The 27,781-nt window shown below is 36.6% G+C and overlaps 3 protein-coding genes, 1 long non-coding RNA gene and 1 other non-coding gene across 6 annotated transcripts in view; 2 read left to right on the top strand and 3 right to left on the bottom strand.

Moving 5' to 3' along the window:
• Positions 1–1,252: 1,252 nt before the first annotated feature.
• Positions 1,253–26,423, top strand: rassf4a (Ras association domain family member 4a). The gene is made up of 12 exons (XM_035531665.2): positions 1,253–1,459; positions 10,376–10,467; positions 12,081–12,142; positions 12,227–12,302; positions 21,790–21,935; positions 22,909–22,985; positions 23,595–23,761; positions 24,557–24,658; positions 24,742–24,793; positions 24,889–25,010; positions 25,259–25,356; positions 25,554–26,423. The coding sequence occupies exons 1-12, from the start codon at positions 1,390–1,392 to the stop codon at positions 25,615–25,617; spliced, it is 1,128 nt and encodes a 375-aa protein (XP_035387558.2). The 5' UTR covers positions 1,253–1,389; the 3' UTR covers positions 25,618–26,423.
• Positions 2,974–3,919, top strand: tmem72 (transmembrane protein 72). Its single transcript, XM_081724282.1, is given in 4 exon segments — positions 2,974–2,981; positions 3,248–3,319; positions 3,393–3,538; positions 3,633–3,919. Coding segments are annotated over 4 exon segments (513 nt in total).
• Positions 6,174–8,436, bottom strand: LOC118242220 (uncharacterized). Its single transcript, XM_081724096.1, has 4 exons — positions 8,282–8,436; positions 8,040–8,172; positions 7,087–7,164; positions 6,174–6,433 (listed from the first exon to the last, which is right to left on the bottom strand). Exons 1-4 carry the CDS (start codon positions 8,346–8,348, stop codon positions 6,352–6,354), a joined length of 360 nt encoding a protein of 119 aa, XP_081580222.1. The 5' UTR covers positions 8,349–8,436; the 3' UTR covers positions 6,174–6,351.
• On the bottom strand, positions 10,869–12,155 carry LOC118242221 (uncharacterized). 2 transcript variants are annotated; one of them, XR_004776666.2, is made up of 4 exons: positions 12,140–12,155; positions 11,835–11,940; positions 11,465–11,686; positions 10,869–10,952 (listed from the first exon to the last, which is right to left on the bottom strand). It is a non-coding gene; the product is annotated as an uncharacterized LOC118242221 (long non-coding RNA). The 2 variants fall into 2 exon arrangements; XR_004776665.2 differs by lacking the exon at positions 12,140–12,155 and having other exon boundaries at positions 11,835–12,065.
• si:ch73-6k14.2 (DEPP1 autophagy regulator) overlaps positions 19,268–27,781 on the bottom strand; it is a 29,981-nt gene continuing 21,467 nt past the window's right edge. Inside the window, exons 2-3 of the transcript XR_014126282.1 lie at positions 20,041–20,214; positions 19,268–19,875 (exon numbers count right to left, since the gene is read on the bottom strand). This is a non-coding gene — a transcript (DEPP1 autophagy regulator). The remainder of the gene's footprint in view (positions 19,876–20,040; positions 20,215–27,781) is intronic.

The following is a 27,781-nucleotide window of genomic DNA, read 5'->3' as shown; positions in this document are numbered from 1 at the left end:
TTAAAAAACCTTTTAAGATTTCAACTTATTTATAATAGTAGTGTTGTTTTGTATTGTTTTCACTGTGGTATACAAGTAAATTATACAAATGATACAAAGTATGCTTTATATCTGGTTACTGGACTTATTGCAACAGAAAGGCTTACACAAGCGTTCTTACATACCTATTATAATAGAGTATTCCTGCTAAGTGTAAAGAGATTTACATTTTTCCTCCCAGTGGGAATGAACCTGAATATCAGCTATAAAACTGAGCTTTTTTCCAAGCCAGCCTCAGATCTGGCCCCATTTACCTGCAGCCCACAATATAGCATCCATGAGGCCATAGTTGGCTATAATATAAAGGGATTGCTACCAGCCAAAAGCTTTCTTGAGGTCTTGCAGTGATGTTGCTATAAAGCTTTTTACATGCTAAGTAAGATCTGAAAATGTATACTCTGTGATTCCCTGATTTGTTCATGACCTCTGCCCTGTTATGATTTCTCTGTATTATGTCCACTTAATTTGTTTGGGTCTTATAATTTTTGTGTTGAAGGTATAAATCTATAAATACATCATGGATATAAACTCTTATAATGATATTTCTACTTTTATACTTTTATATTTTTGTCTTACTTCTGTTCTTGTGTAATTGGATTGGCTCAGTCCTGTGCACTCAGTGGTCATGCTATCATGGTTTTAATCTGTTCTAATGTGTTGTGACGGAGAGAAGAACTGCATGTCTGACCTCTGACATACATACTTTAACCTGGTAGATACAGAGTGTTGTGTGGAGGGATGAATGCCTGTTTTATGTCAGGTCTGCAGACCTGCTTCAACCACCATTAATCATTTAATTTAGACCATCTTATCAGGCAAAAAGCCTTTCAATGCATGTCCAGTACTGAAAAATACAATTGGTCCTAGCATGGACATTCTTGATTAATAGTTTCAGCATCTCTGAGAGGGAGATGATACACCTTTTGGTCCATTATAGTCAGATTGTGCGCGCGCACGCGCGCGCGCGTGTGTGTGTGTGTGTGTGTGTGTGTGTGTGTGTGTGTGTGTGTGTGTGTGTGTGTGTGTGTGTTTCTGTATCTGTAGGCCTGTGTATGTCTCTGTAATACTCCACCGTGTGGAAAATTTTCATCCTATATTTAATCCTTCATCTTGAATGGAGGAGAAATGGAGGAGGAAATTCAGTCATTAAATAAGGCAGATTAGCATTGTCCAATCTTCACTTGTACCCAGCCTGTGGCTCCCTCCAGCTCAGGTAGGGATTATGGGCCCATGCTACTACCTTCATACTCAACTACAGCTTGGAGATCTTCTTACCACTGGAACACAACTACAGCTTGGAGAGCTTCTTACCATTGGAATATAAAACAAACAGCTGTCTAACATTGGAAAATGGGGAGCTCAGCTATGTGGGTTATCGTGGAATGTGCTTACAAAGTTCTTGACATCTCAACTTCTGCAGGTAAGACTTTGCTATATGGTATAATCTAAAATTTGATGATATTTTAGATATGAAAATCTTGGTTGAGCTAATAGTAAGTAATAATTTGTGTGTATGTTTCAATTAATGATCACATTAGTGCATTAACATGTTCAAATGAAAAATGTAATTGTTGATGCGATTGCTGATTAGAGTTCATCAGAATATCTAGTAGAGAACAGATATGTGAAGTAAAAAGCTAATTTAAGGCCTCTGATTTTGTTATTGACAGCAAAACAGAGAAAGCAAGTTTTTCCTGCATTTAAAAAGGTGCCAACAAAAGCAAAGTGAGGTCAATTTAGGATATGGACATAAAACAAAATCTAAACCAACATTTTGTTATGAATTGAGTTTATTACAAACTTCTCCTTCATCACTATTGCCTTGTCACAAACATAATGCTGTTGAATTAGCTATTTATATCATTAGGAGTATTAATCATTACTCATGCCTGCCTCCCTAAACAATCTCACAAGAGAGTCTGTTGTTGTAACTGTTCCCTAAAAATGACATGATTTACATGCTAACCTCTGATCTTTCAAACATGTTTCTGTTTAAACAAACATATTTCTCTCTTTTTGTGACCCTCAAAAGTAACAGTCAGTCATTTTGGCTACACTAGACAGCAAAGATATAATTTATATAATTGTATGTTAGCAAAATTGACTAAAAAGTCTGATAGGTTTCATAATAATGCTGTTAAGTCATTCTGAAAGAGGTTTCCATTAATGCAAATAGAAACCACATCCTCCATACAGTTGAAAGTAGTTAATAAAATTAATATATTGGTGTTAGTATAAGGCAAAAGGCAGAGTTATTCTAGTGGCATCTTAGGAAAGAAGAAATGATTCTGAGGTAATATGACTTCAAATTGTGTGTCAAATCTGCCCTCTAGTGCTTCTACAAAGCATCTACTCATACCCTGATTATAACATGCTTTGTGGTTTTTATTACTGTATTATTATTATTATTATTATTATTATTATTATTATTATTATTAGTTGTTGTTGTTTTAGTTGTCTTTGTGTGCAGTAGGCGTCACTTCCGTAGCCTAGCTGTAATATTCCTGTGAATATTCTGATTGACTTCAAAATCTTGTTTTTTCAACAATGTTTTGAACAGTTTTTATGTATATCCCGGAGGCTATGGATATGTCTGGACTGTAGGACACCACACCAGCCCTATAAGACTGTATTACTAATTTCTAACTAATGTACCATATATTGTAAGATCAGGAAATGGCCTGAAATAGTCATTTTGCCAATAGTGGTCAATTTCAGAACAGAAATATTCCAAATTCCTTAGCATTTTAAGCATGTTCATTAAAACTGAAAACAAATCTTATATTATATTTTACATGTCATATTGCCATATCCTTTCCTTTGTATATCCAGTTTATGAAACACCTCAGATGTAGAAACTGCCTGCTCTTGATCATTTTATCTGTCTGGACTTGTAGTTTAACCTAAGAGGTTCTGCATGAATGGTTGGGAGAAATGTCCAGGTAGGACATAAAACTGGTAGAGAACATAGAATACAATTCTGAAAGCTTAGTACAGACTTAAGACAAGTGTAAACTTATGAGACATTGACAATCTGACATTAACAATCTGACATTTGACATTAACAATCTGACATTAAATTACACAAAGTCTTAATCTGCATTGATATATTTAAAAGGCTGTTTTTTTGTAGTTTTTTATTTGTCCATTTCTTTTGTTACATTTGTCAAGCATGTTAAAAATTATTCTCTTTTTCTAAATTTGAAAGGGTTTCTTCTGCTGCAATGATGCTTTTTGAAGTGGCATATTTGACAGATCCTATATTGACAACATGGCTTCCGTAAAAATACTTTAGTCCTATACTATACACTGATATTGGCTTCTCTTTTATGTCTTGTTTATCATGACTGCTGTTATCCCCATACTTGTAAGGGCTTTATTATTTGGAAGACATTGGCTGAGATTGGAAGCTTCCAGAAGTTTCTCTTCTACACTATGATGTCAATGGTGTGCTTTTTGCATCCTGTATTAGTATGGCATGCTGTCATACCAGGTACAATTTACATTTTAATCATCACCTATTCTATTGGACATCAGTAGATAACTTGTACATCATGGAAATGCATTCAAATCTTTTTCACCTTTCAGGAAGGTGCTGCTGGTGACATGATTCTTTAATTTTATTTTGAGTAAAAGGAAAAAGACAAGCCCTCCAAAGCAACCTGATGAATTTTATGGAGACCCAGAGCTCACAGCCATCTGCTTAACTGAGTCCAAGGAAACCATAAAAACCTTTTCCTTCTTCCACATTATCTTTGGCAAAAGAGCATCCTTCATACCTGACAACAGCAGATTACACATCACTAGCAGTTCTCAGAATATTCTTGGGTCAGACTACTCAGAACAGCCTGCCCATAGACCAATGAGGAAAGTTTACTGAGGAAATATGCACTTCATAGAGTGTACAAACCAACAAGATGTTAAATCCAATATCTAGTAATGCTCCTCTACCTTATTTGTCAGTGCTCTGTGAGTTTGAGACAGCGCCTGAAGTAGGCACCGAAGATGTTATATAATACCTCTGAGATGTGACCATGATGATGCTCTATCTCCCGAGAGGCTCCAGGCACACAACTAACACAACCGTCACTGCTGCATTATTGAGACACTACATCAGTCAAATTTCACTTCTGTTTGAGCAACTCTCAAAATTGGAGGAAAATAAATAAATAAATAAATAAATAAATAAATAAATATTGCAACCACTTTTTGGTTTTGATTTTTTGCTCAAACCAGCAAAAAAAAAACAAACAAACAAAAAAACCAAAAAAACAATGTAATTATGATTTAAGTAAGAATTACTCATATTGTTTAAGGTTCACTCAGTGGCTATAGTCTTTTAGGTATTACCATGAGATCATATGTCCTACATCAAGGCTCTATAAATCAACACAAGTCTTAATTTATCACTCTACTTCTTGCTGGTCAGAAATAGACAAGATCTTTTGGGTCTGTTTGGGGAGTGGGTCGATGAGATATTTTTTTTAAACAACTGGAGTGGAGTGAAAAATCAAAGTAAAGCACTGTTCCAGAAATGTGGATCTGCAATAGTATATTATAAATGAGATTTCTTACTGATTAAAAAAAATAAAAAAAATAGTTCCCTTTCCATGGGCGAAGGAAGCTAAAAGTATCCGTTTCCTCCAATATTTTTATCACGGTATTCTCAGAAAAACAGGAAACTCATTACCAGTGCAGGAAGTAGAATTGAAGGCAACATTTACGTAGAAAAAGTTTTGATCAGTTGTTCCTGAATCTATTTTAATGTATAGTGTATTTTAAAGTATTTAAACAAATCTAAACTAAGCAAAGCTCGTTATATTGACATGGATTTGTAAAGTATTTTCAAATTTTTCTGTTTTAATTTTCGATAAAGCTTTGAAGTAAACTAATCAACCTGAAGCTACCGACTGGTCCCGACGTTTCCCGGGGCAACCGAATGTAGTCACCGTCCACGGGTGGCTTTGATTGGTTTCTCTTGTCATATGATTCGAAGATTCATATCATAAATTATTTGGACTGATACGTCTCTACCCCAGAGCTGTAAGGATTATATATCCTACAGTACGATCTGAAGATAAATTAGGCAGTCTTACCGATTATCGTGCAACGCTTTCTTTGCTGGCGGTGGAAAAATTGGCGAAGTACGATGAGGTGGTAAGGTGTTAAGGTAATTGTTTTCAAAAGATAATCATGTGAATTAATTTTGATTGTAGTAATGCTGCTGAGGCATGAGAAAAGTTGGATGTTAGAAATTCGATGTCTCTGCAGGTGAACTCTGGATAATCTACTTCTAACTGAAATATTTGCACGTGATATTTGTTCTTAAGAGTTTTGATAAATCTAGGCTTCAGACTAGTCTATAGCTACATTTCCCCTGGATCTCATCAATAACAAATAGTGTAAAAGCTGTTTTCATGCCATTTTAGTTGAAATGATCTTTTTCACTTATGGATTCCCCACCCCCTGAATACCTAACTTCTTCTGTGGTGGATGAACACCCTAGCTATCTCCTTTACTAAGACACTAGTCGATTGAATAATCGATTTAATTATCCTGTAGGCCTACTCAAGGTCCACAGCTCGTTGGGCACAGTAATTACTTTATAGGGTTACACTGTTATATGAACTGAACTGGAGTTCACTACTGAATGACTCAAGAAAAACTACTATGAAATTGACCCTTTGTCTGGCAGACACACTAGGTTGTTTATAATTTACTATTTTATAGGACAGACATTTGAAGTCTTTCTTTGAAATGAATCCACTGGACAGTTTTAAGAATGTGGTATTGTAGTCAGAGGTAAGGTCATACAATGGTCTGTTTTGCTCATTTTGTAATTCTGTTCTTATCTATGAATTCAGATACAAGGTTTCCTTTAAAACTAAATTCTAATAAACTAATAAAATATTTTTTTATCCAGTACTGTTTGCAGTATAAGTGGTGATTTAGCTCTCTAAAACATTTTTCTTCTTCTTCTTCTTCTTCTTCTTCTTCTTCTTCTTCTTCTTCTTCTTCTTCTTCTTCTTCTTCTTCTTCTTATTATTATTATTATTATTATTATTATTCTCCTCATTCACCCCATATTCCATTTTCCTCTTAATTACAAGGAGTTTTACATTTTCAAGTTATTTTACAATCAGTTTATTTTTAAAAGCATTGCAACATTGATACATGAAAGCGGTATTAATAGCAGGACAAAAATAGTGTGGCTCCCAGAAGCAAACAAAATACAAATGGACATTTAACATAAATTCTTAGCCCAGTTCCATACATATCAAAAGGACATTTTAAAAAATATTCTTTACTGTATTACTGCTTCATTGGCTTCCCTTTCTGTTTGACCTTTTTCTGCGATAGACAGGTTCTCACCCACTTTTCGTTGAACTTGGCTCTACAGAGGTGAAAGGATTAGGGTGTTTCATTTAAATGTTCACAGTAACCTTAACCAAAAAGCAACTGAACTGACTGACCCCTTGTGTCTTGCAAGTTCCTAACATTATATCTGTAAATTCAGATTCATATGATTTCCTTTTATATTTTGTGATATTAATCTGAGGCAAGCACTGCTGTAATACAACCCAAGCAACATCTGGTAGTACAATTTTTATCAGCCAAAGAAAATTAGAAGATAATTTGATTTTAATTTGATTTTAATTTGAGAAGTGCAGAAAAGTATATGCAGTCTTTTTTTTACACCGTTAGGTGGCAGTGTTTATGAATATATTACAGTGCTTATGTCTGTAACAATACATTAGGCTTTACATTTATAAAAACGACAAAAAACGTCAAAGACAAAAATGTCAATGTAGGACACCTCTGTATGAATTTAGTGTATAGGCTATTTTATGCATACCTGATAACCCCACCACTTATAAGTTTACAATAATCTTCTCAAAGCACTTTTCAAAAAATGCACATATAATAATAATTTTTTTTCCACACATAATGATTCCACAAGAGGTTTTTAATTAAAATTCTTAACTATTAACTCTTTTGGTATAGAAACATGTTTTGCTGCAGTTTATATGACACATATGTACTTACTTCTTCCAACACTGCTGTAGTCTCTTCCCCTGTTTGGAACCAGGAGCCAGGCACAATGATTTACTTGGCGTTCGGAGGCTGGGTATTAGATAAAGAAATCAGCAGGCTATCAGTGGTATTTTGTGATATGGTAAATAAAAACCCCATTTTGCCTTGCATTTGTAATAAATGCAATGTGTTTCACTTAGTGAAGGCTCAGCTTTGAATAACAAGCCTGGATTTAACTATGTGTAGTTGTGTGTCAACCAGACATTTGTCATAACAGTTTCTCTTGCCAACTGCAAGGGAAAATTAATTTTCTTCAGAAATTAAAAGCTAATTTAATTTTGGTATTTATTGTACAGCAAAACTAGTGCCAAATTTTTCATCTGGTAGTGTGTATGTTGCCCAGTCATGCCTTGACAAGTCTTTAGCATAATGATGAATCAACTTTAGGTATGGAGACTGAGATAAGTCATAGCATGTCAGTAAAATATTTTGGTTAAAGTACATCTCACTCTTGGAAAAAAATCCAATCAGTTGATTGTAGACATGGAAAAGGGTTGTCTTCATTTTTTATTAAAATGGATAGGATAGACTTCTGGACCAGGCACAGGTACAGTTGTTTCCCTTTTTAGTCATGGATCCTTTTAATATGCATATTTTTATGAGTCCCTTGATCTGACACATGCAATCATCTAATCATCTAATTAACCAGCTACTCACAAGAGCAGAAAGTGGAGGAAAATGTGTAAGGGATTTCGAAAACAAACACTACACCATACTGCTCTGATAAAATGTTATGACAGTACATCTACAAGCCCTTGCTCTGTACACGAATGAAATGACCTGTTGCAAAGTTCCTGCTGCATTATTTTTGTGAAAGCATGCTCTTTTATTATGCATGTGTTGCTCTGCTGCTCTTATATGCTTATTGGTAATGTAACATATTATTAAGAGTAGGGCTTACTTACATTATTTGAACTCTGTTGCAGATAGGCTCTGGCATTATCACTTTAAAGTCAGTGATAGAGTTCCACTTAACAAAATTCTTTACTGTGATGCACTCACATTTCTTCCGAATGGTTGTACCAGCAATCCTGTTTTCTGAAAATAGAAGAAAAGAAGAGAAAGAAGAATAAAAGTTTGTGCTCAAATTGTTTGAACAGGTTTTAGGCTGAAAGCATTTCATGACTTAGTACTGGTAGAGCTGTACCTGTGAACACGTTCAATAAAAGGAAGAATAAAGTCGTTTCCACGATCCTGAGAGCCACCTGAGTCATTTGTATGCTGTTGTTGGAGCGTCTGCCTGAGCATTATGAGAAAGTTGTTTGTGCGCATGTGTGTGATTCTGTCTATGAATGTGTTTGGGGCAGTCTCTCATGTCTATTTCCCATCTTTTTCCTGTTTTCCCATATTTACCTAAGTCCTTGTCACATGATTCTTAACTCTTAATTGTGGTAATCATCTTTCCTACTCTTTGAAAGGAAAGTATGTGCTAACCATGGAGAACATAAGTCATTTTTCCTTTTTTGTATTTTTGCACCATTGCAAACATCCTAAATAACTAGCATTTATAGCACAGGCTTTCTGTGGTTAACCAGTAGGTGAGGTATGAAGAGATCTGTTAAACCAATGAATTATTTTCTTTGACATGCATGTGACACACTAAAATAATATTGATCAATTGAAAGCAGTCTTAGGTTGTGATGAGCATCCCAATCTCTTAATTGCAAACTTTTCATGATTCAGTAGACATTAGATAAAAGACAACACTACAGATCAATTATATATTTTGCTATGATACTATATTTTCAGGTTGTGGACAAGACAAACTACATTAAAAGCCAGTACAAATAATATGGTCCCAAGTAATATATATAGTCTTTTGACCTTTTTCCTATATTTCCTACAAGTTTTCCTACATTCAGACATGGTTATGATTACAAAAGCCTAAACATGCCTTCAGCCTACAGTATCAGTTGGTAGCTATTAAATATGAGCTCCATTTTATTCTTATTTGTTTTACATTCTTTCATCTACTTTTCTGATCATGACTCAGAAGTGCTCATCCACAACACCACACAAATGGCAAGTCACTGGAGAGGGGAAGGAGGTTATATCACAGTAGGCTAGACAAAAGCAGATAGCAGAATGCAGTAATGAAGTTATGACAGTTGTCATGTTTACACTCTACTCATTTCACTGGTATCATCCAGTTCTACATCAGTGTGTCTGAACCTCTTATCACTAAAGATGGCAGAATGTTTTTATATGGCAGACAATTTATAATCTAGCAGTGACATTGACATATGTAAAAATTCCCACTGCAATGACATTACCATGTCTATGTCACAGTAACACCTGTCTGTAACTGACCAGTAATTAATAGAGTGGAATGGGTCAACATGTGAGATGTAATCTGTAATTGTACCCTTTTACAATATAGTTATAAGGTGTGCCTAATAAAAATCACCACAGAGTATAGGTGCAAGGGCAGTTTTTCAAATTGGAGGTGAATATATATGAATGTAACAAATCAGATAATATATTTGATAAAATATTAAGTATTTTATTGCACCTGCTGACACTTATAAACAGCTTTTCCACTTTTTTGCTGTTCTAATATGGAAATCCCATAAGTTTGTTGTGCCTTTTGATCATATTCTATTCCTAAAATGTACTTATGTTGAATCAATCCCACTACCCTTTAATGTGGTCACCAAAGACCACATTTAACAGCTTGAACTATTAAAGTAATGGAAGGGTCCTTTAAATGCTGATGGGTATTTCATCAGCATTTTAAAGGGAAATGATGAGGACAAAGTGTTGTTGGAGTTAGTAGTTCTGCGTAATGCTCTGCATAGTCATGATGGCCAAGGAATATGAAGCCATTTTACATGAACTCTGTAGTACAAACTTTTTGCAACTTTTCTACAACTGTTTCTAATGCATGGGGAGTTCTGGAGTGCAGATAACATTTCCACAGATTGTTTTTTAATAATTTGTTATAAAAACATTACAAAATAACTTTAAAAAATATAAAGTATAAAGTAAATAAAACTTCTGGCCAAGACAAGACTGTATTTGGCAGAAGGTTTGACAGTATTTGACATGTGACCCCTTCATTTTATACGGCTCCTCATTATACCTCTCAGTGGGGCTAGCCCTTCCTAGCAGAATGTCTGGTCTGTGATCCAGACTTTGCATATCATATCACTTCAGGACTGCCACAGCAGAGTGCAGACAATTTGCAATAGTGTGTTTTAGCAACCATCCAATTACACTGGGCTTGATCTCTCCTTCTTAGGTTTGCTGCGGACGGCGCTTCCAGGCCTTTTTTTTCAGTCGTCCGATACATGTCTTCCCATCCTTGCCTTCCTCCTGCTTCCTACAAAAAAGGTTATGACCATATATCAATTGCCATAACATATAATGTAACAATATTTTATGTACCAGGGTGGGTGAGTCAAATATGTTGTGAGCTGGATTTTGTTAGCCATTAAATATCAATATTTGGCTGGTAAAACATTGCGAGAAAATTTCAAAAATGCATCAGACACAGTGTCCAGGAAAATATTCACTTTTGTTTACTAATGCAGGTCTGTATTTTTAAACTAATATAAACAATATGCTGAAGGAAAAACATTGTTTTTTGGGGGGGGGAGGGGGGTTGCAGCAGTAGTAACTGACACCACTGGTGTGACCAGAATTATAATCATTTGTTCTGTAAACTGAATTGTTCCTGGATGCTATGTCTGGCAGCAGTGTCTAGTTCACAGTGATATTTGTAGTTTTCTTACTTGAACCAGCATTTTAACAGTCTGTTGCCTTGCCTCCCGTGAGGACTTAAACACACTGGCTGTTTGTCCTTCTGCAGTATAACTCTAAAAACAGGTTCACAAATACAAATTTCTAGATTAAAATGAGTAATATAGATAGTGATATAGATATAGCTAACAAGTAATGATTAATATAAATATAGCTAAAAAGATAAGATAAGCAATTCATAAACAGGAAGCTAGGCAAAGCCGCTGTATGCTGTACTCATATGATCTCGACTTTCCCACAGCCAGAGCCTTGTAATCTGACACTGAAATCAGAAATTGGTCCCTGGGCCCTGTTCCTGGACCTGGGGCATATGCACCGAGTAGGAACATGTTGGCTCTCTCCCACATGAGCTGCATTAAAGTGAAAATGTAATTTATTTAAAATGTTGATATTGTACACTATAAATGTACCTAATAGCCATATTAGATAATGAGATAATGCACCCATTTTATATGAACACTATTCTATCATACTATTTGCTAATTTCAGACTATATTGTTGAAATGTATATTTTGTAATGTTTCAAAAACTCATGCCCATAGGATCGTGCCCATTCAGTATCACTCACCTGTGAAGTAGGTGCAGAAGCCTATAGCCAGGAGAGCAGAGAATGGGGTTATTGTAGGCTTCATTGTAAGACTGCTGGCATTCAGGTTTCTCATGAGTTTCTTTTAAACACTAAAGCGGGAAATTACCAGTTCCCTTTCCACTTCCTGGGAATTTCCACCCATTGCCACTGTAGTGCCAGACTCAGAAATGGAGTTTCCATTGGATTCTGTCAACTGAAAACCTTGGAAATATAGAAAATAAAAGTAATTTGGACATGACAAAAGAAACAAAAGTTTAGAGAACTGATAAGATGCCCTAAAAAAGTGAAAGTATTTCAAAAGATTAAAGTTTGATAAACATGGCAAGTGTGTTTCATAGAATTGACTCACTGTGAAAAAACTTCCAAAGGTAAGGTGTAAACTGCCGTGTGATTTGTCCTAAGGTCTGGCATTTGTTTGAAGCATATCCATAAGGCATAGTGTCCCTCTGAGTACACTTCAGAATGAAAAACAAACCTTTCACTGATGCATAAAACCTTACTGTATTTTTGTATTTTGCTTATTATAATCTCTTTCTTTTACTGTCTTTCTTTTTCTCTCTCTTTCTCTCTGTTTCTCTCTATTTTTTCCCTGCAGCTGAGAGGTAAAAAAAAAAAAATAGCCTTTGTCAGACTGAATGAAAATAAGGTCATTACAAGGTGAGTGCAGCCTTCCTGCTCTTCATATATACCATAGCAAATGGTGCTGCTCAAAACTGACCCCTGTATTTTTATTCCCTTTAGGTCACACCTATTGTCCCTGTTGAAAACCTATAACTGTTACCACAAAGGAAAGTGTTTTCAGATTCGCACCCGGGAGGTGTGCAGAAAATGCTAAAACAGAAATTCCATGCTCTGAATAAACACTGTTCATGTTTTGCTACAGTTTCTGGTTAATGTTTACTTTCAGGCTGCTTTCAGAAATGTGTCCTATGACCAGATAGTAAAAGGTCTTGTGAGGTTATCAGGTTGTCTTGTGTGTGGGTGGATGTTCTGGGAGCAAAAGGTTGCTTTATTATTATTGAACTAAAAGTTAAAATGGTGATCTCAGCATACTGCAAGATTATATTGCTCCATACAGTTATGTTGCTGTAACAGGCTCAAATGTCACTGTGTTTTTTAGCCTGAACTTACAATAGCAGTAATCTGACAATACGACCAGCACTGTAGAGGTTTTTAAATGGTTTACTTTAAAATGAAACAATGTTTCTTAAGGATTCCAGCACTGGTTACAATACCAAGCCTCCCATTTCAGTATCACATTTGTCATTACAAAGTGAATGTTGCTCTCCTTCTGTTCTTCTTACAGAGTAAATGTGCTGCCCCAAACTGACCCCTTTATTTAATTCCCTTTGCATTTCTAAGAAATGTTTTTAAAAGGGATAAGAAAGTTGAAAGACTATTTTAAAGATTTACATAAGTCACATTTATAGCTTTACTTGACATCAGTAGTGGACAGTAGGGACAAATAATATTTATCAAGTGCATTCAGAAGTGATGGTGAATTAATGTTAAAGGCTGTCTTTGTTTCAATTCACTACACAAGGTTAAGCCTGTGAGGCATTCCCAGCATTCCCACTGGCATTGACAGAGGAGGTTATAATATATGTAACATTAATGAGCTAAGTATTTGTACTCATTTTCCATTGACTTGTCAGTAAAACTACAGTTTATAATTATCCATTGAAGTAATAGACAGTTCAAGCATTAAATTTAGATTTAACACTCGCTAACACTTTTACAACAACTGAGAGGACAGCTCACGCTAATCACATTCACATGCTCTGACAGGACTGAAAGGGATCTCTCCTTGAACGTTACATGAGTCAGAGGGAGCTCAGAATGCAAGGGGAAGCCCCAGGGCCATGGGAACAGTTTGTTAATATATAACAAGCACAATGAAAATGTGCAGTAATACAAAGGGGTGGAAAAGGGGGAAAAAAAATGTGTGTGTGTATGTGTGTGTTTGCCTGGAATGTGATCATTGTTTTGATATTTGTTTGGCTAATGATTTTGCCCTGCATTCTTTGTGTTTTGAATCCATTTTAGACTACTGTTTGGTGAAAATGCTTGAAAATCACAGTGAAAAGTCAAAATGCACAAATGCATTATTAAAAATACAGAGAATCTACATTGCTGGAATTACTACAATCTGACTTGTACTGACACCACAGGTAGAATGTTCACACACTTCAGGTCTGCAGTAGTAATTATCATCACTGATGAGTGAATGAGTGTGTGACAAACAGTGTGATTGTTTCCCTTGTGGAAAAAGTCATGAACCTTTTGGCATTATCTGTGGTAGCTTTGTGTAGATGAGAGATAATAGTTGTGGTAGGTGGCAGTTGTAGCTTAGTGGTTAAGGTATTCCACTTGTAGTTACAAGGTTGCTAGTTCAAGCCCCACTGCTGCTAAGTTATCATTGTTGGGTCCCTGAGCAAGACCCTTAACCCTCAAAGTTGTACTCAGCCAAAAATGCATATGTAAAAGCAACTCTGCAGTTTTGGATAATATCTATATGACAAGTCAAGTCATTAAACTAGACAAATACAGTATTCTGATGTCAATATACCCAAATCTAGTGGGTCACTCGATATACACAGATCAACAAGAACCACTGAGAGGTGAAGTAAATAATATTATCTTATTACTATCTTATCTGTCAATATTAACATTATTCTTTATGGCAAGGGCCTCCTTCAGCAGGATGATGCACATTGCTACTCTGCCAGTTTTTTTAAGTATTGGTTTGAGGAGTATGACAAAGAGCTAAAGTTGACTTGGCTTCCAAATTCCCCAGATCTCAGTCCAATTGAGCATCTGTGGGATGTGCTGGAAAAATAAGTCCAATCTATGGAAGCCCCGACTCACTTGTTCCAGGACTTAAAGGATCTGCTGATGGTGTCTTGGTGCTAGATAGCACAAGACACCTACAGAAGTCTTGTGGAGTCCATGCCTGGATGCGTCACATGTTTTGATGGGATGTGAGGCACCTACACAATATTAAGTAGGTGGTTTTAATGTTATGGCTGATCAGTGTATACTAATCAGGAATTTAATATTTGCACAACATAAAAGGCTTTCATGTTGCATCAACTTTTGATTTCCTATATGGTGGACCATTATATGTGATTTTCAAAAGATTAAGCTGTATTTGAATTATATTGGAATACAGTATTTGACTCACTTTTTTGATTTATTGCACTGTTTTAGGGTCTTAGGATTCTTTAGGATATTTTTCTGATATCTCTAACTTGGTAGACATTAAGTTTCCATACTCTGTTCTAGCTACTGTCTAATGTAGGAGACTCAAATGGGGCTTTAGGATCTATTTGTAGAATTGATCAAAAACCAGGTACCAGGCCAGCAGGCAGAAGGAAATCATTCCAAAGACAGTTCTTAACAAGCAGATTAGTATTTGGGAGAGACCATCCTCCAGAGGTTGCGGATGGCACTGCAGGAAACCAGTGTGTCATGCTGAGGTTGTAGTGAGTGCATCACATGTAATTTTTGTAGCTAGATTTTTAAAAGTTTTGCCCAGGCATATACCAAAGGCATGTACTGGTCAAAAAAATTCAGTCTGTATAATATGTTCCTGAAGCAAGGCTTTAACATTATTTAACATGCATGCATGTTTGTTATATTATAGTTTGTTTCAAAAGGGTACCCCTGGGCTAGTTGATGGATAAATGTTTTAAAAATCATGCCTCTTGCTGTCTCTGTTGTGCTCTCAAGGTACAGTACTGTTCAGAATGCTTAGTCAAAAGCATTCTTTTTAAAAATACATATCTCCTAAGTGTTTTTTGCTTGTTTACAAAATTAATTCCATTTCATTTTCTTCTATTCAGCCCAAATGATTTCAGAATGATTGTAAAAATAATCTGAAGCAATACTGGTGTCATAAGCTTCAAAAACAGTTTCCCAATTACATAGCCTATGGATTGGTCTGTGAATGTATTATTTGGATTGAATAATGCCAGTCATATATGAAAACAGAAGTATTATAAACATTTTTTAAGTCCATTAATCACCATCTTAATTTCCACTGGATATCCTATATTGGTTGCACTTTGTGTAGGCCTGTGAAATGTGAAAATGTAGGAGTTGAGGGCCAATGATTAAGACAGCAGCAAACTCTTTTCAGGGTTGAAATGTTTAAAGCATAAGACACGGTTTTGGACTTTTCACCAGCAGAGGGAGTATGCTCACTGGTCTAAGTAGCAGTAAAAAGTAGGGTGGTTTAAAGGGGTGGGGGGGGGGGCTTTGCATTGTGCTATTTTTGCCTTTGTGTGATAACCTATTGCAGCAACTGATTAGAGCAGACATTTTTTCTCAAAAGACTTATTTTATGAAGAAAGAATTTGCATGTATAATTATTAAGATGGAGGTGGCCATATTATTTGTTAATCTTTACTGTAGTATTGGCTATGTCATATATAAGAAGGCATATCATGTAAATGTCCCCTCTTATATATTTTACATACATTTCCAAATTCACACATCCCAGATGACCACAACAGAAAAATATTGGTATTGATAGTATAATATTAGGATAGTATTTTTTAATTTAGTTCTAAAATGTGATTTACATAAGAGATTAACAAACAAGCTATATACAGGGCAGCCCAAGCATGCTTTTTTATTTGGATTTAAACATTTCTACTAGAAACCTACTAGACATCCTTCACAATCTCTGTAACACTGCTTCACAGTTAAGCTACATAAGAAACAGATCTCCTAGCAGCTGAATTACAAGTGAGCCTTGAAAGAGCTGAGCAATAGGCCTGCCTCAGCAGAGCCAGGTGGTTCTGTTGGCCCATACTGCCTCAAGAGATCAGTGTTGTATGGTGGAGCTGGGCCATTAGAGGCTATAAAAGTAAGACGTTGTAGACAGTGCAGAACGTATTTGTTCTAATTCACACTGTATGACAAATATTACATGGCACCTTTTATATCCAAGTCATGCCAGAATATGTAAAGAATAACAATATGGTATTTGTTCCATATTGAGCATCCTTAGATGTGATCGGTAAGAATCTAATATACATATTAGATATGATATATTAAAATGCTTTTGTAATGTTAGGCATAACTGATTTTTCCTTCTTCAATGTGTCTAGCTCTTCTGCAATGTCAGGTATGAACTCAAATATAGGCCTTTGGCTTGGCTAGGTATCATTTCCTGATAGAGTTGTCTGAGTGAGTGAGGTAGCGAGGGAGTGAGGGCTTGGTGGGAGGATGTAAAGGAACTTTCTTAGTTGTTTACTCAAATTTCCCATAATTCTAAGGTTTTCAAAGAATTGAGATCTTGGAGCAGTGTTTAAACATGGTAGTGAATTTACAGTTCATTATTTACAGCATGTTCTGTGTTACTTATGTGTTATGTCAATAATAATCTTGACACTACACACACACATTGTCTAATGTAAAAGTAAACAGTGTTCAAATGTTCTGAAAATATGTATAGTAATTTAGTAGTTAAGGACAGAATTCTATTTCAAAATACTGTAATTTATAATTACAGCTGTATGGCCCTCACTACTGTATCCCTATTATTATTGTAGTTTTACAATTTAATAGTTAACTGCTTGTGAAGTCATAGCAATAACAAAATAATATAGCAGTAATAAAATTATTTCTATTACTGTTACAGTCTAGTCTGTGTTATTTATTAACCTGAGCCATTTCAATCTTTTCATCTGGCTTTATATATCAAAAAATACACTGTGCGTACACGTACAATTATTAGGCAAGTTGTATTTTTGAGGATTTATTTTATCATTGAACAACTACAGTGCTCTCAGTCAATCCAAAATGTTAATTCACTTCAAACCTGAATATTTAAGAAAGTAAAAGTGAGGTTTTGGCTTTCTTAGTTGAAAATCTATGGGCAACATTTAGTGTGCAGAATTATGCAACTAAATGGAAAATACATTTTCCCCATCTCACTTGTTTATTTTCACCTGTTAAAGTGAGAATAATAAACAACTCAAAATTTACAAATAAAAATTTGACATGAAAAAAATAATATAACCTCCCTTCTTTCCAGTAACAGTCATAAGCCTTCCATTCGTGGAGTCTGTCAGTTTCTTAATCTGTTAATGATCAGCTTTTTGTGCAGCCTCAACCACAGCCTCCCAGACACTGTTTAGAGAGCCGTACTGTTTTCCTTCACCGTAAATCCCATGTTTAAGAAAGGCCCACAAATTCTCAATTGGGTTTAGGTCAGGTGAGGATGGGGACCATGTCATTATTCTTTCATCAAAAGCCTTTATTGGCTAGCCACACAGTGGGGTACTTCGATGCATGCAATGGAGCATTGTCCTTCATAAAAATCTTGGTCTTCTTGAAAGATGCAGATGGTATTTGATGGTATTTCCTGTACCAATGCTTGAAGAAAGTGTCTTTTAGAAACCGGCAGTAGGTTTGGGAGTTGATTTTGAGCCCATCTTCAACCCAAAAAGGTTAAACTAGCTCATCTTTAATAATACTAGCCCACAGCCGTACCCAACCTGTACGTTACTGGCCTCTGAGTCAAAGTGGAGCTCTTTGCCTGCTACTGATCCAGCCACGTGCTCATCCATCTGGTCCGTCAAGAGACTCTCGTCTCATCAGTCCATAAAACCTTTTGAAAAATCTGTCTTCAGATATTTCTAGGCCCAGTCTTGACCTTATGTGTCTTGTTTTGTCTTGTCTTGTCTTCACCTTATGTCTTGTTCAGTTGTGGTCGAGTTTCAGCCTGCCTTACCTTGGCCATGTCACTGAGTACTGAACACCTGGTACTTCTAGGCACTCCAGGTAGGTTGCAGTTCTGGAATATGACAGCACTGGAGGATAGTGGGTTCCTTGTCTTTTCATGTTTGATTCTTCTCAAATCTTTGGCAGTTAATTTGCATTTTTTATTCTCTACACGTTTCTTGCGACCCTGTTGACTATTTGCAACAAAACATTTGATGGGTCTGTGATCACACCTTAGTATCTTAGCAATTATTAGAGTGCTGCATCCCTCTGATGAACATTTTACAATTTTTGACTTTTCAGAGTTAGTTAAAAAAAAATTGGCACATTTTGCCTGAGGAAAAGAAGCTGCCTAATAATTATGCATACCTTGATATAGGGTGTTGATCTCCTTAGGCCACACTCTCCCTCATTACACAAATACACATCACCTGATATGCTTAATGTCACAGCATGGCCCCCTCTTCCTAGACTTGTCCCTGTGTGTGTGTGTGTGTGTGTGTGTGTGTGTGTGTGTGTGTGTGTGTGTGTGTGTGTGTGTGTGTGTGTGTGTGTGTGTGTGTGTGTGTGTGTGTGTGTGTGTGTGTGTGTGTGTGTGTTTGTGGAACCCTCTTGTGCGTCACACCTGTTCCTGGTTTTCCATTGTTAATTTATTTATTTAAGGTTCTGTGTTGTCAATAGTCTTTGTTGGTGTTTGACCCATGTGTGCTGTGCTTCAGTAGTCCTCATTTGAGCCTGTTGTTTGCTTGCTTTGTTTCATATTGCAGTGTTTTTCTTCTTGTGTTTTGTTTTTGTTTTGGGTGTTGTTGTTAATAAATGTTTATCATGTCCCAGCTCATCTCGGTATCCTGGTTCGCCTCAAATCACACTTAAATCCAATAAGCATTCGGATTTATACAGCTTGGAGTTGGAAAATATGCATAAAAATTATATGGTCAAAATACTCTCTTGCCTAATATTTGTGCACACAGTGTACCATTTCACACAATTGCTTACAGCTTTCAGTTTATATTATTTCTTGCAAGACTCATGAATGCAAGCACCAAGTTTTCAAAATCCAATTTATTTTTAAATCACTAAAGTAAAAATCAGTTCAGAGTGTAAACACAAACACACGGGGACAAAAGTCCCCAGTGACACAAATAAATTAAGACATTATTATTACAGCATTGTCCTTTGATTGACTCCTCAATGTGACCCCTGGTTGCATTGCTGTGACTGCTGCTCCTTAGAGTAACCTCAAAGCTGCACTATCAGTCCTGTGCTGCCCGTCCCGAGCTATGGGGAACTGTGTCTGTGCAAAAAGCCAGTCCAATGGGTCTCTGCTACCCCATTCCTTTTGGCTGCTGAAGCTGAGGGCCAGTTCATCCAGGCCCAGCGGGGCAGTGCGGGGGGGTCGCGGAGCCCTGGGTAAGCACCGGGGAGAGCTGGTGCCCAAGTGCTTGCCCACAGGCTTGGAGAAGAAGTGAGGCCTCACAGTTCGTGCCACCCTCACAGGGCCACTAACAGGCTGGGCCAGCTCCTTGATGGAATTGACATATTCCTCCAAAGACTGTGACAGGTTTCCCTGGCATCCCATTGGAGGGACATCCTCATGTGTCTCTGTTATTGTGGGCAAAGGAGCCACAAACATGAGTAATCTTCTGGGCTTCATGCTGGAGAGAGATTGAATGAGTTTTAATTTGCTGTCTGTGCATTCTCTCCCCTTTGCATTATTACAAAACAAACACGAAACAGTAAAAGTAGCTTATCCTGAGCTTCCAGTTTCCATTTTAGCTTTCTGGCCTTCATAAATTCTCCAGATTAAATAAGGAACTCACCTGCAGTGAAGGTCTGATTGGTGTGAGAGGTGAGGCAGTCCTGATGCGATTCTCTGTCTGGGAGCTGTTGCGTGTTTAGTCTGGGAGCTGATACGTATTTAGTCCTGAAGCTGATGTATGTTCAGTCTGGGAGCCACAGCTTACTCTGACTCTGTGAGTCGGGGTTGATCTGCTCTACAGTACACAGACACAGCCTTTTATACCACTGCAGCCCATAAGACAAGGCTCATGGCACTAAATTTAGCTGTACGCTGACCTTGCACTCTCTGTAGGAAGTGTGTCTGTGTGTGCGTGCGTGCGTGCGTGCGTGTGTGCGTGCTGGGATGAAAGGGTGGCGGAAGCTTTGGTGGGGTAGACCACAGTCAACTGCTGCAGCTGTTGTGAGTGTTTATATTTCAGAAACAATGAGGCCCTGGGAGCCCTCGTCCCTCCACCTAACTGAGCCAGGTCAGCTGCTTCACTCATGCCCACATGTCCACAAGGGAGTAATTGGGGAAGGTTTTGGAGGGTCTTAGCTCCTCAGTCACTTTCACTCTGGTGAAAGAAAATCTTAAGGTTTGGAACCCATTCTTGTGTCATTTGCTGACATAACTTTTGTTTTTCTAACTGAATTTTCAGGGTAAGAGTCTGGGGTCTTTGTATAGACCTATAGATAGTTTGGTTAAAGAGGAATTTGATATTGTGCATTAGTATATTTATGCAGATAAATGTTATATCCTAGAACAGAATGGAACCATAGTTATTAGCAGGGTTATAGCGAAGAACTCTAGTTGCTTTTTAATAACATGTGAAAAGTCCTATATAAATAAAATGAAAGCTGTGTGCTTTTACTTCATAACCACAAGAAACATTCTCACCTTATTGGAAGGTAAAAGTTAAAAATAATTAACCTGGAAATTTTAAAGGTTAGCCGTTGTCTTTAGTGTATGGACTCAAGAGTTTTGTTTCTGATCTGTTTGAGGGTATTTTTGAGGCTTAATCTGTCCAGGTCAGTGTGTTACAGTTCAGGCCACGTGAAGTACAGCCTTCAGATGGAGCTGTGCATGGGAACGGAAGAGTCTTATCAGACCAGTTGACTTGGGTTCTGATAGGATTAGACTTAGGCACATCTGCCATGTTTTACTCTGTTCAAGCCTTCCTCTGCTACATCAGACTTCGCTCATCAGCCTGTTCCATATGATACTGGACTTTTTATTGCACAGAGCTTGATAAGACCCTCAAAAACAGACCAAGTGGAAACCTGAAAGCTTTGTCAAGATGCAAGGCTGCCACTATAAGCTTTGGAGGTGACCAGTATATTATAAATTATTACAAAAAATTATAACAGATTCCAACTAATGATTTTTGAATTTGTACAAGAGATTTTGTAAAATGTTAGTGTTACTGTACATCTTATAAGGATTTAGGTTGGAAAATCAGGCATACTATCAGGAATGCTTTTTATATGAATTCACAATATGCAGTATTCATAGCTTGCCTTAAACGTATCACATTAACAAAAGACTGTCTACGTGACCCTGTGCAGCACAGGGGAAGCCACGTCATGGCTTGAGATCATACTCTGAGATGTGACTTGAGGTAGTTTGAGCGGATGTACCTAGTGTGACTTTTATTGCTCCAGTGTCTTGCAGCAGAACACGTGCGGCTCTAGACTGCTTTCCAGCACGTAGACTTTACACAAGGCTGCGGTAGACGTGCACCAACAGGATGAAGGAATTGATGATTATTATTATTATTTCTTGGCTGCAGGAAGAGGGAGAGCTGATCGTGGAGGGTTTACTCAACATCTCCTGGGGCCTAAGGAGGCCAATCAGGCTGCAGATGCAGGATGACAATGAGCGCTTCCACTTTGTATGTGCGGGAATGTGGGGGTCAGAGAGCATGCACTCCAGTAGGTGGGTGGGACTGAGCAGTACCTAGTTCCACCTTTGGCCCTCATGAAAGTCTTCTCCAACTTTTACATTTCTCACTATGAGTCATCTTAATACACATGCCAGGATTTTATTAGAGGTGGGACTTCTATAGGCTATTGTGGGGTTTTTTTTCGTGTTTTTTTTTTTTATATAATATTATGCATTAAAGGCTTTTCCCAATAGCTTTTCATGTTATGAGAAAAAAATCAAATTAGAATTTGATTAGCAAGAGGGAATTAGAAAGGTATAGTAGTGCACTTTCATTTAGTCCCTTACCTCAATTTACATATAACACATCATTTCTGATATGATAAATGTATTATATAATACACATTTATTGTTATAGAGTAATTATAAGTAATATTTTAAACTGTTCTTATCCAGTGTGTTCAGAGGACACTCGCCATGGTCTGTGAATGCAAATGTACAGAGGTGCACATGTCTGTTAAAAACATAAATTTAGTTAGCATAGTTTTCCAATGTGTTGATGCCTCAAAATAGACTACTTCTTTGTTGGAGTGATGAGAGGGGATGCTTTTCCCAGCATCTGATTACTGAGTGTTGTGTTGAGCTTGATGTGCTCTTTCTCTCACTAAGAGAGGAAAGGACTGTTGAGCCACCTCCCTTCAACACTTCATATGCTGCTTCCTTTTCAATCATGACAATGTTAATCTTCTATGAAGCACAAGTTCAAGTGTCCTGTGACCTTGTTTTAGAGTGCTTTGGGCCTAGGCTTCAGTGCAATGTGTAACATACATAGATTCTCTCATCTTCTTTTTTTAAGTTTACTTCGATTTTGTGTGTACATGCATGCTCAAAAATAATATTGGAAAATCAAATGTCAGTCTTGTGGGTTATTCCATGGCAAAACATGATACATTTATAGTCAGAGCTTAATTTGTTGATTTATTTGCTGAGAAATCATACATAATGTATACTGTGCACATGTCAACAGGAATGTCAACAGCCAGAACCCAAGTGAGTTCTCATTTGAGCCCAATAACAGCAAAGCCACTGTACCACAACTAACCAGTAAGTTCTGAAGTATTGTATTGCTGTTGCACTCTCTGTATATAACCAATAATGATATTTATGCCAATAAAGAGATTTATGCTGTTCTACTTAAACGGGCTGCTGGAAAACTCTCAACTTTTGTATTTGCTATAGGAATTATGGATAATCTAATTCTAAATTATAAGGATTAGAGAAGAAACTGCCACATGCTGTTCCTTTATTTGCCCTGTTTGTGATGTATGATGTAGTGTACTGTCTCATAAGCAGTTTTTAAGTGCACTGACTGCTTTTAACCATAATTGTTGTCGTCTAGTCTTTTTTTCTCCCTTGAAAATATTTCCACAGTGTACACACCCTAACAACTGCTCTTGCAGAACAATGTTTATGCCTCATGTATTGTTTGCATTATCCTGGAACATTAGATCTTATCAGGATAAAAATAGCACAACAGTGTTCTACTTGTGCTGGTGACTTTTAACAAAAACAATGGCTATAAGATTTGGAGTGAAAATTATACGTGTGGTGTGATGAGAGGTGGCCTATGGAAATATAAGAAAAGTGCTCTGACTTGTCCAGTTTAACCTAATGCTGGTTATATGTCCAACCCTGTGGGCCTGCCTGCACCAGGTGTGGATGGCCTTGGTACTGAAGAGGAAACCCCTCTGCTACTGAGAACAAGAAGTGATACCAGCATCATAACCATGCAGAGAAGGTCCAAAACACATAGCTCCGGAGACTTACAACAGGAAAGAAGACATCGTTTCTCCATCAACGGTCATTTTTACAACCACAAGGTGATCTAATGATAGCTTGAGGAGTACTTACTTGCTGACTTTCATATCATAAAATATACATCCAAGTAAATGTTACCACATTTCAACAAAGAATCAACCCAGAGCACAGACGCATAGGTGCAGTCCTTGAGGTGCTGGCACTTCTAGATCTCTGGGACATCCTCATCCATAGCTGAGATTCATGGAGCGCAGTTATTCCCTGTGGCTGGCAAAAGGTCCTAGAGCTCTTCCTAATGGCCATAGCAGCATGTACAAGGGGAAGTATGTGTTGTGCGAGTGCCCTGTGGGTTGGAATGCTATAAGATGGATGCAGGTGTTGAGAAGCAGTGCTTTCCTGTGCAGGCGTTCCCTGGACAGTGCAGTGCTCTGTAATGGGCCTGTCACCTGCTCTTCTCATCAGCCGTCCTTGAGGTTATGGGTCAGCATGGTCAAAAAAGGTCTTTCTGCAGATGGGGATAAACTGGAAAGGAAGCCGCTTGTTTAATTACTTTGTCTTGGGGTGGATGGTGATGGGTATGTTGACCTTGAGAGTATTAATATACACAAATCCAAGGGAAATGGGTTGGTTTTTTTTCTTGTCATGTGATCTGTTCACTTTGTCACTTTTGAGCTCCAAGACAGAAAATTTGGACTGCGTAATAAACTATATAAACTTTAATGAACTGTATAAAAAAATAAAATGTTTAGTACTTGGTGAAATTAATTTATGTGTGAGAGAAATCTGATGACTAATAAGTTAGTTTTATGGTCCCTATAATAGATGTAGTAATTTTTTTTAAGAGTTTTCTTTTTCAGACATCGGTCTTCACCCCAGCGTATGGGTCAGTGACTAATGTTCGGGTGAATAGCAAAATGACAGCAAAGCAAGTCGTCAGTCTGCTACTAAATAAGTTTCTGGTAATCAATATTATAGTCATGCTGTGCATAACTAACATGACCTCTGTCTTCCTACAGCTAACATCTGTATTATATTTCTACAGGTTGAAAATAAAACAGATGAATTTGCCCTCTATGTCGTCCATGAGTCAGGAGGTTACCTTTTTTGTGCTTTCATGTCTTTTTGACTCTTATTTTAATTACTTCCAAGTTGATGTGTGCATTAACAAATACTTTTTTTTTTTCCTCAGAGAGGACAAAGTTTAAAGACACTGAATATCCCTTGGTGTCACGTGTGCTGCATGGCCCATGTGAAAAAATTGCAAAGATTTTCATTTTGGAAAGGGATCTAGGTGAAGAGGTTACATACGATGTGAGTCTGCTTCTGTCTGTGGAAGGAAAAAATAGTATTGCTGACAGGTTCACAGTCCAGTGCTCACAATTATTTACAGTAAAGATCCAGTGAATCTTATGTCCAAACTCAAAATGTCAAGTCTTACTTTAGAGTCTATCACCTTGACAAATATAAAGTTATATCAGAATACAAAGGAGTGCTATTTTTCTAAATATAATCAGTAACTGTATTAATCAGACAGTGATTTCAGTGTGGTTTTCTTTCAGGTTGCACAGTACATCAAGTTTGAAATGTCTGTTTTGGATAGCTTTGTCAAAAGATTGAAGGAGGAAGAAGAAAGAGAAATCTTAAAACTAACAAGAAAGTATGTAATCCTACACCAATGCTATTGTTCCTGTTACAGTTTTATCCTAGAGTAAACCTTAAATATTTGCATTTGTCCTAGCACTATGGTACAATAAACAGTTAAAATGACATGATTAAGTTATTTTATAGAGAGCATTGAAATTAAAGCGGCATTTGTTTTAGTAACTCAAGATCTATTTCACTTCTCTTTTAAAGATATACTGTACTGAGATCAGTGATACTGCAGCAACTGGAGGAACTTTCAGAGAGTACAGACTGAGTGTTAGAAGATTTAAAACATTTTTGCCTGAGGATGTAAATGCAATAGCTTTTATATTAACATGTTTATAACGAAATGATGTCTGAAATATTCAGAAGTTATATACAATGCCAAATTTGCTAGTGTCAAGCTGTTGAATGAGGCATTTAAACCTTTCACTGTTGATTTAACATATTTCTGCAAACTAAGGGCAATGCTCCTAAGTGAACACAGAGAGAATGTTTTTAGTACTTGAATTTATATATATATATATATATATATATATATATATATATATATATATATGAAATGACATCAGTTTGTTGGGGTTTTTTTTTCATAATTGATATATCAACTTCATTATTTTCATGTAGGATAAACACTGACCACCTCAGAAAATAAAACACCAGTTTGTACACTGAACAATATACATATCATATTTATTTTAAATCTATTATAACAAGTCATGCTTCTTAAAGGGCATATCTTTTTATATATTTTTAGCAGTGAAAATAGTCTCTTAACAAAAGTATTCCTGCATGTATACGTGTACATATACCAAACAAAGTACCACTGTGCAGAGCTGTAAAGAGTTGATCTTTATTGTTTTAAATAATATATAGTTTTCTGTATTTAGTAATGTATGTTCTATTTTAATTACTGTACTTTAATTACTGTACTTTAATTACTGTACTTTTACAATGAGGTAGACCTCATTGTAGCTTTTGGCTGAATGTATTTATGTATGTACAGAACATGATGTTTAATGCACCCTTATTGTTAGCTTGAGGATGTAAAACAATTAAGAATATAAAATAAAACTTACATATATAGGCCATAGATGAATTATTTTTGCATTCCCCATGTGTTACTCAGCAATAGAAAAACTTTTGTAAAGATGTTCAGTGGAAGTTCAGTGACCTCAGCGAATCCTTTACAGTGCTCAGATTCGGAAAATGATATTTCAACAGCAGTCCTACAAACAATTTGAATATCAGCTCTTACATTTAAATATTAAGCAGTCTGTTTGAGGTGTGGGTATACTTATAGATGAATGTTCTTTTCTGAGATGATTCATGTCATTCTCATATCATGGTGAGTTGTTTTGCTTGAGGAAAAAGAAAATAACTTTCTGTTTCCTGCAAAATCACAATGGGTGCTGGGGATTTGCATTGTTGTGAGTGAGCTGTGGAGTGAAGTGGTTTCCCACGGCCCATTCTGGGGCCTACTGTGTTAAGAATAAGACAGGGAGTCAGGGCCTGCTGGCCTGAATAATACTGCTGCACAATGGGAACCTGAGAAACAAGCATCATATCTCAAGCTGGATTTGTTTTCCCATAGAAGCAGCACAGGTATTGCGGATAGAGCATGTGCTTGCAGCTCAGTCCATATTTTGGTATATGAATGCCAATTATACTAGTATATGAGCCAGTCCATTTAATCAATATCATGTCTGACAAAGCATTTTACCCTTAGGTCACATACTAAGAGAAAACACTTAAGGGAAATTTTATTTTGGCTGAAATCCATCTACAATATAACCTGATCTATTCAACATTGCAAATGATTTGGTTTCCTAGTTCATTTAAATTATATTGGGATTATTTTAGGGATAATGTTTTATATATGCCTAAAGTAACTGAAGAATAAACTGACCTCTGAGAAGACTCTTCCAAGTTTATGGTGGAAGAACATTACGTTTATTTTCATCATAGTACCAAAAGGAATCTGTAATATGGCAACCACAACCTTGTTGACATATATGCAAGAATTGTATTATAATTAGTGTAGAATATGTGTAGAATATAGCAATCCTGTATGATACAGCATAAGTAGTATGTTGAGCCTACTTATGCCACATGTATACAGACGTGAAATTGGCTCAGAAAAGGATGCTGCACAATCTCATAAGAGTTGGTAGACATTGCCCCCTTTTGGCCATAGTTTGAGGTTGCTTCTCTGTCAAATGGGGTAAAATAACTACTAAATCAGGAAGAAACTGGAAAGGTCCAAATAAGTTAGTGGACTTAACTGAAAATGATTTTAATTTTTTTTTAACAAGGAAGGTATAAACATATTTTAGATTTTTCTCTTCTACATATAGACTTTTACAGATGTATATACAGGTGTGTATACCTTTGTAATATATTTATGTAAACTGCAGAACACATTTATTTTAGATATT

The sequence above is a fragment of the Electrophorus electricus genome, chromosome 12 (assembly GCF_041902795.1).
Source record: "Electrophorus electricus isolate QZ-2024a chromosome 12, ASM4190279v1, whole genome shotgun sequence".
NCBI lineage: Eukaryota > Metazoa > Chordata > Actinopteri > Gymnotiformes > Gymnotidae > Electrophorus > Electrophorus electricus.
Note: the sequence above shows the minus strand (reverse complement) of the source record. Positions and strands in the feature narration are given on the sequence as shown.

What these genes read in the sequence shown, in the direction of transcription:
- LOC118242220 (XM_081724096.1), bottom strand. Translation starts at nt 8,348, where the DNA reads ATGACTCAGGTGGCTCTCAGGATCGTGGAAACGACTTTATTCTTCCTT. An exon ending in TTTATTGAACGTGTTCACAG is followed by an intron (nt 8,173 to 8,281) that starts GTACAGCTCTAC and finishes TTCTATTTTCAG; the next exon opens with AAAACAGGATTGCTGGTACA. An exon ending in TGCAACAGAGTTCAAATAAT is followed by an intron (nt 7,165 to 8,039) that starts GTAAGTAAGCCC and finishes TCTAATACCCAG; the next exon opens with CCTCCGAACGCCAAGTAAAT.
- rassf4a (XM_035531665.2), top strand. Translation starts at nt 1,390, where the DNA reads ATGGGGAGCTCAGCTATGTGGGTTATCGTGGAATGTGCTTACAAAGTT. An exon ending in GAAAATAAGGTCATTACAAG is followed by an intron (nt 12,143 to 12,226) that starts GTGAGTGCAGCC and finishes TATTCCCTTTAG; the next exon opens with GTCACACCTATTGTCCCTGT. An exon ending in GTCATTTTTACAACCACAAG is followed by an intron (nt 23,762 to 24,556) that starts GTGATCTAATGA and finishes TTTCTTTTTCAG; the next exon opens with ACATCGGTCTTCACCCCAGC.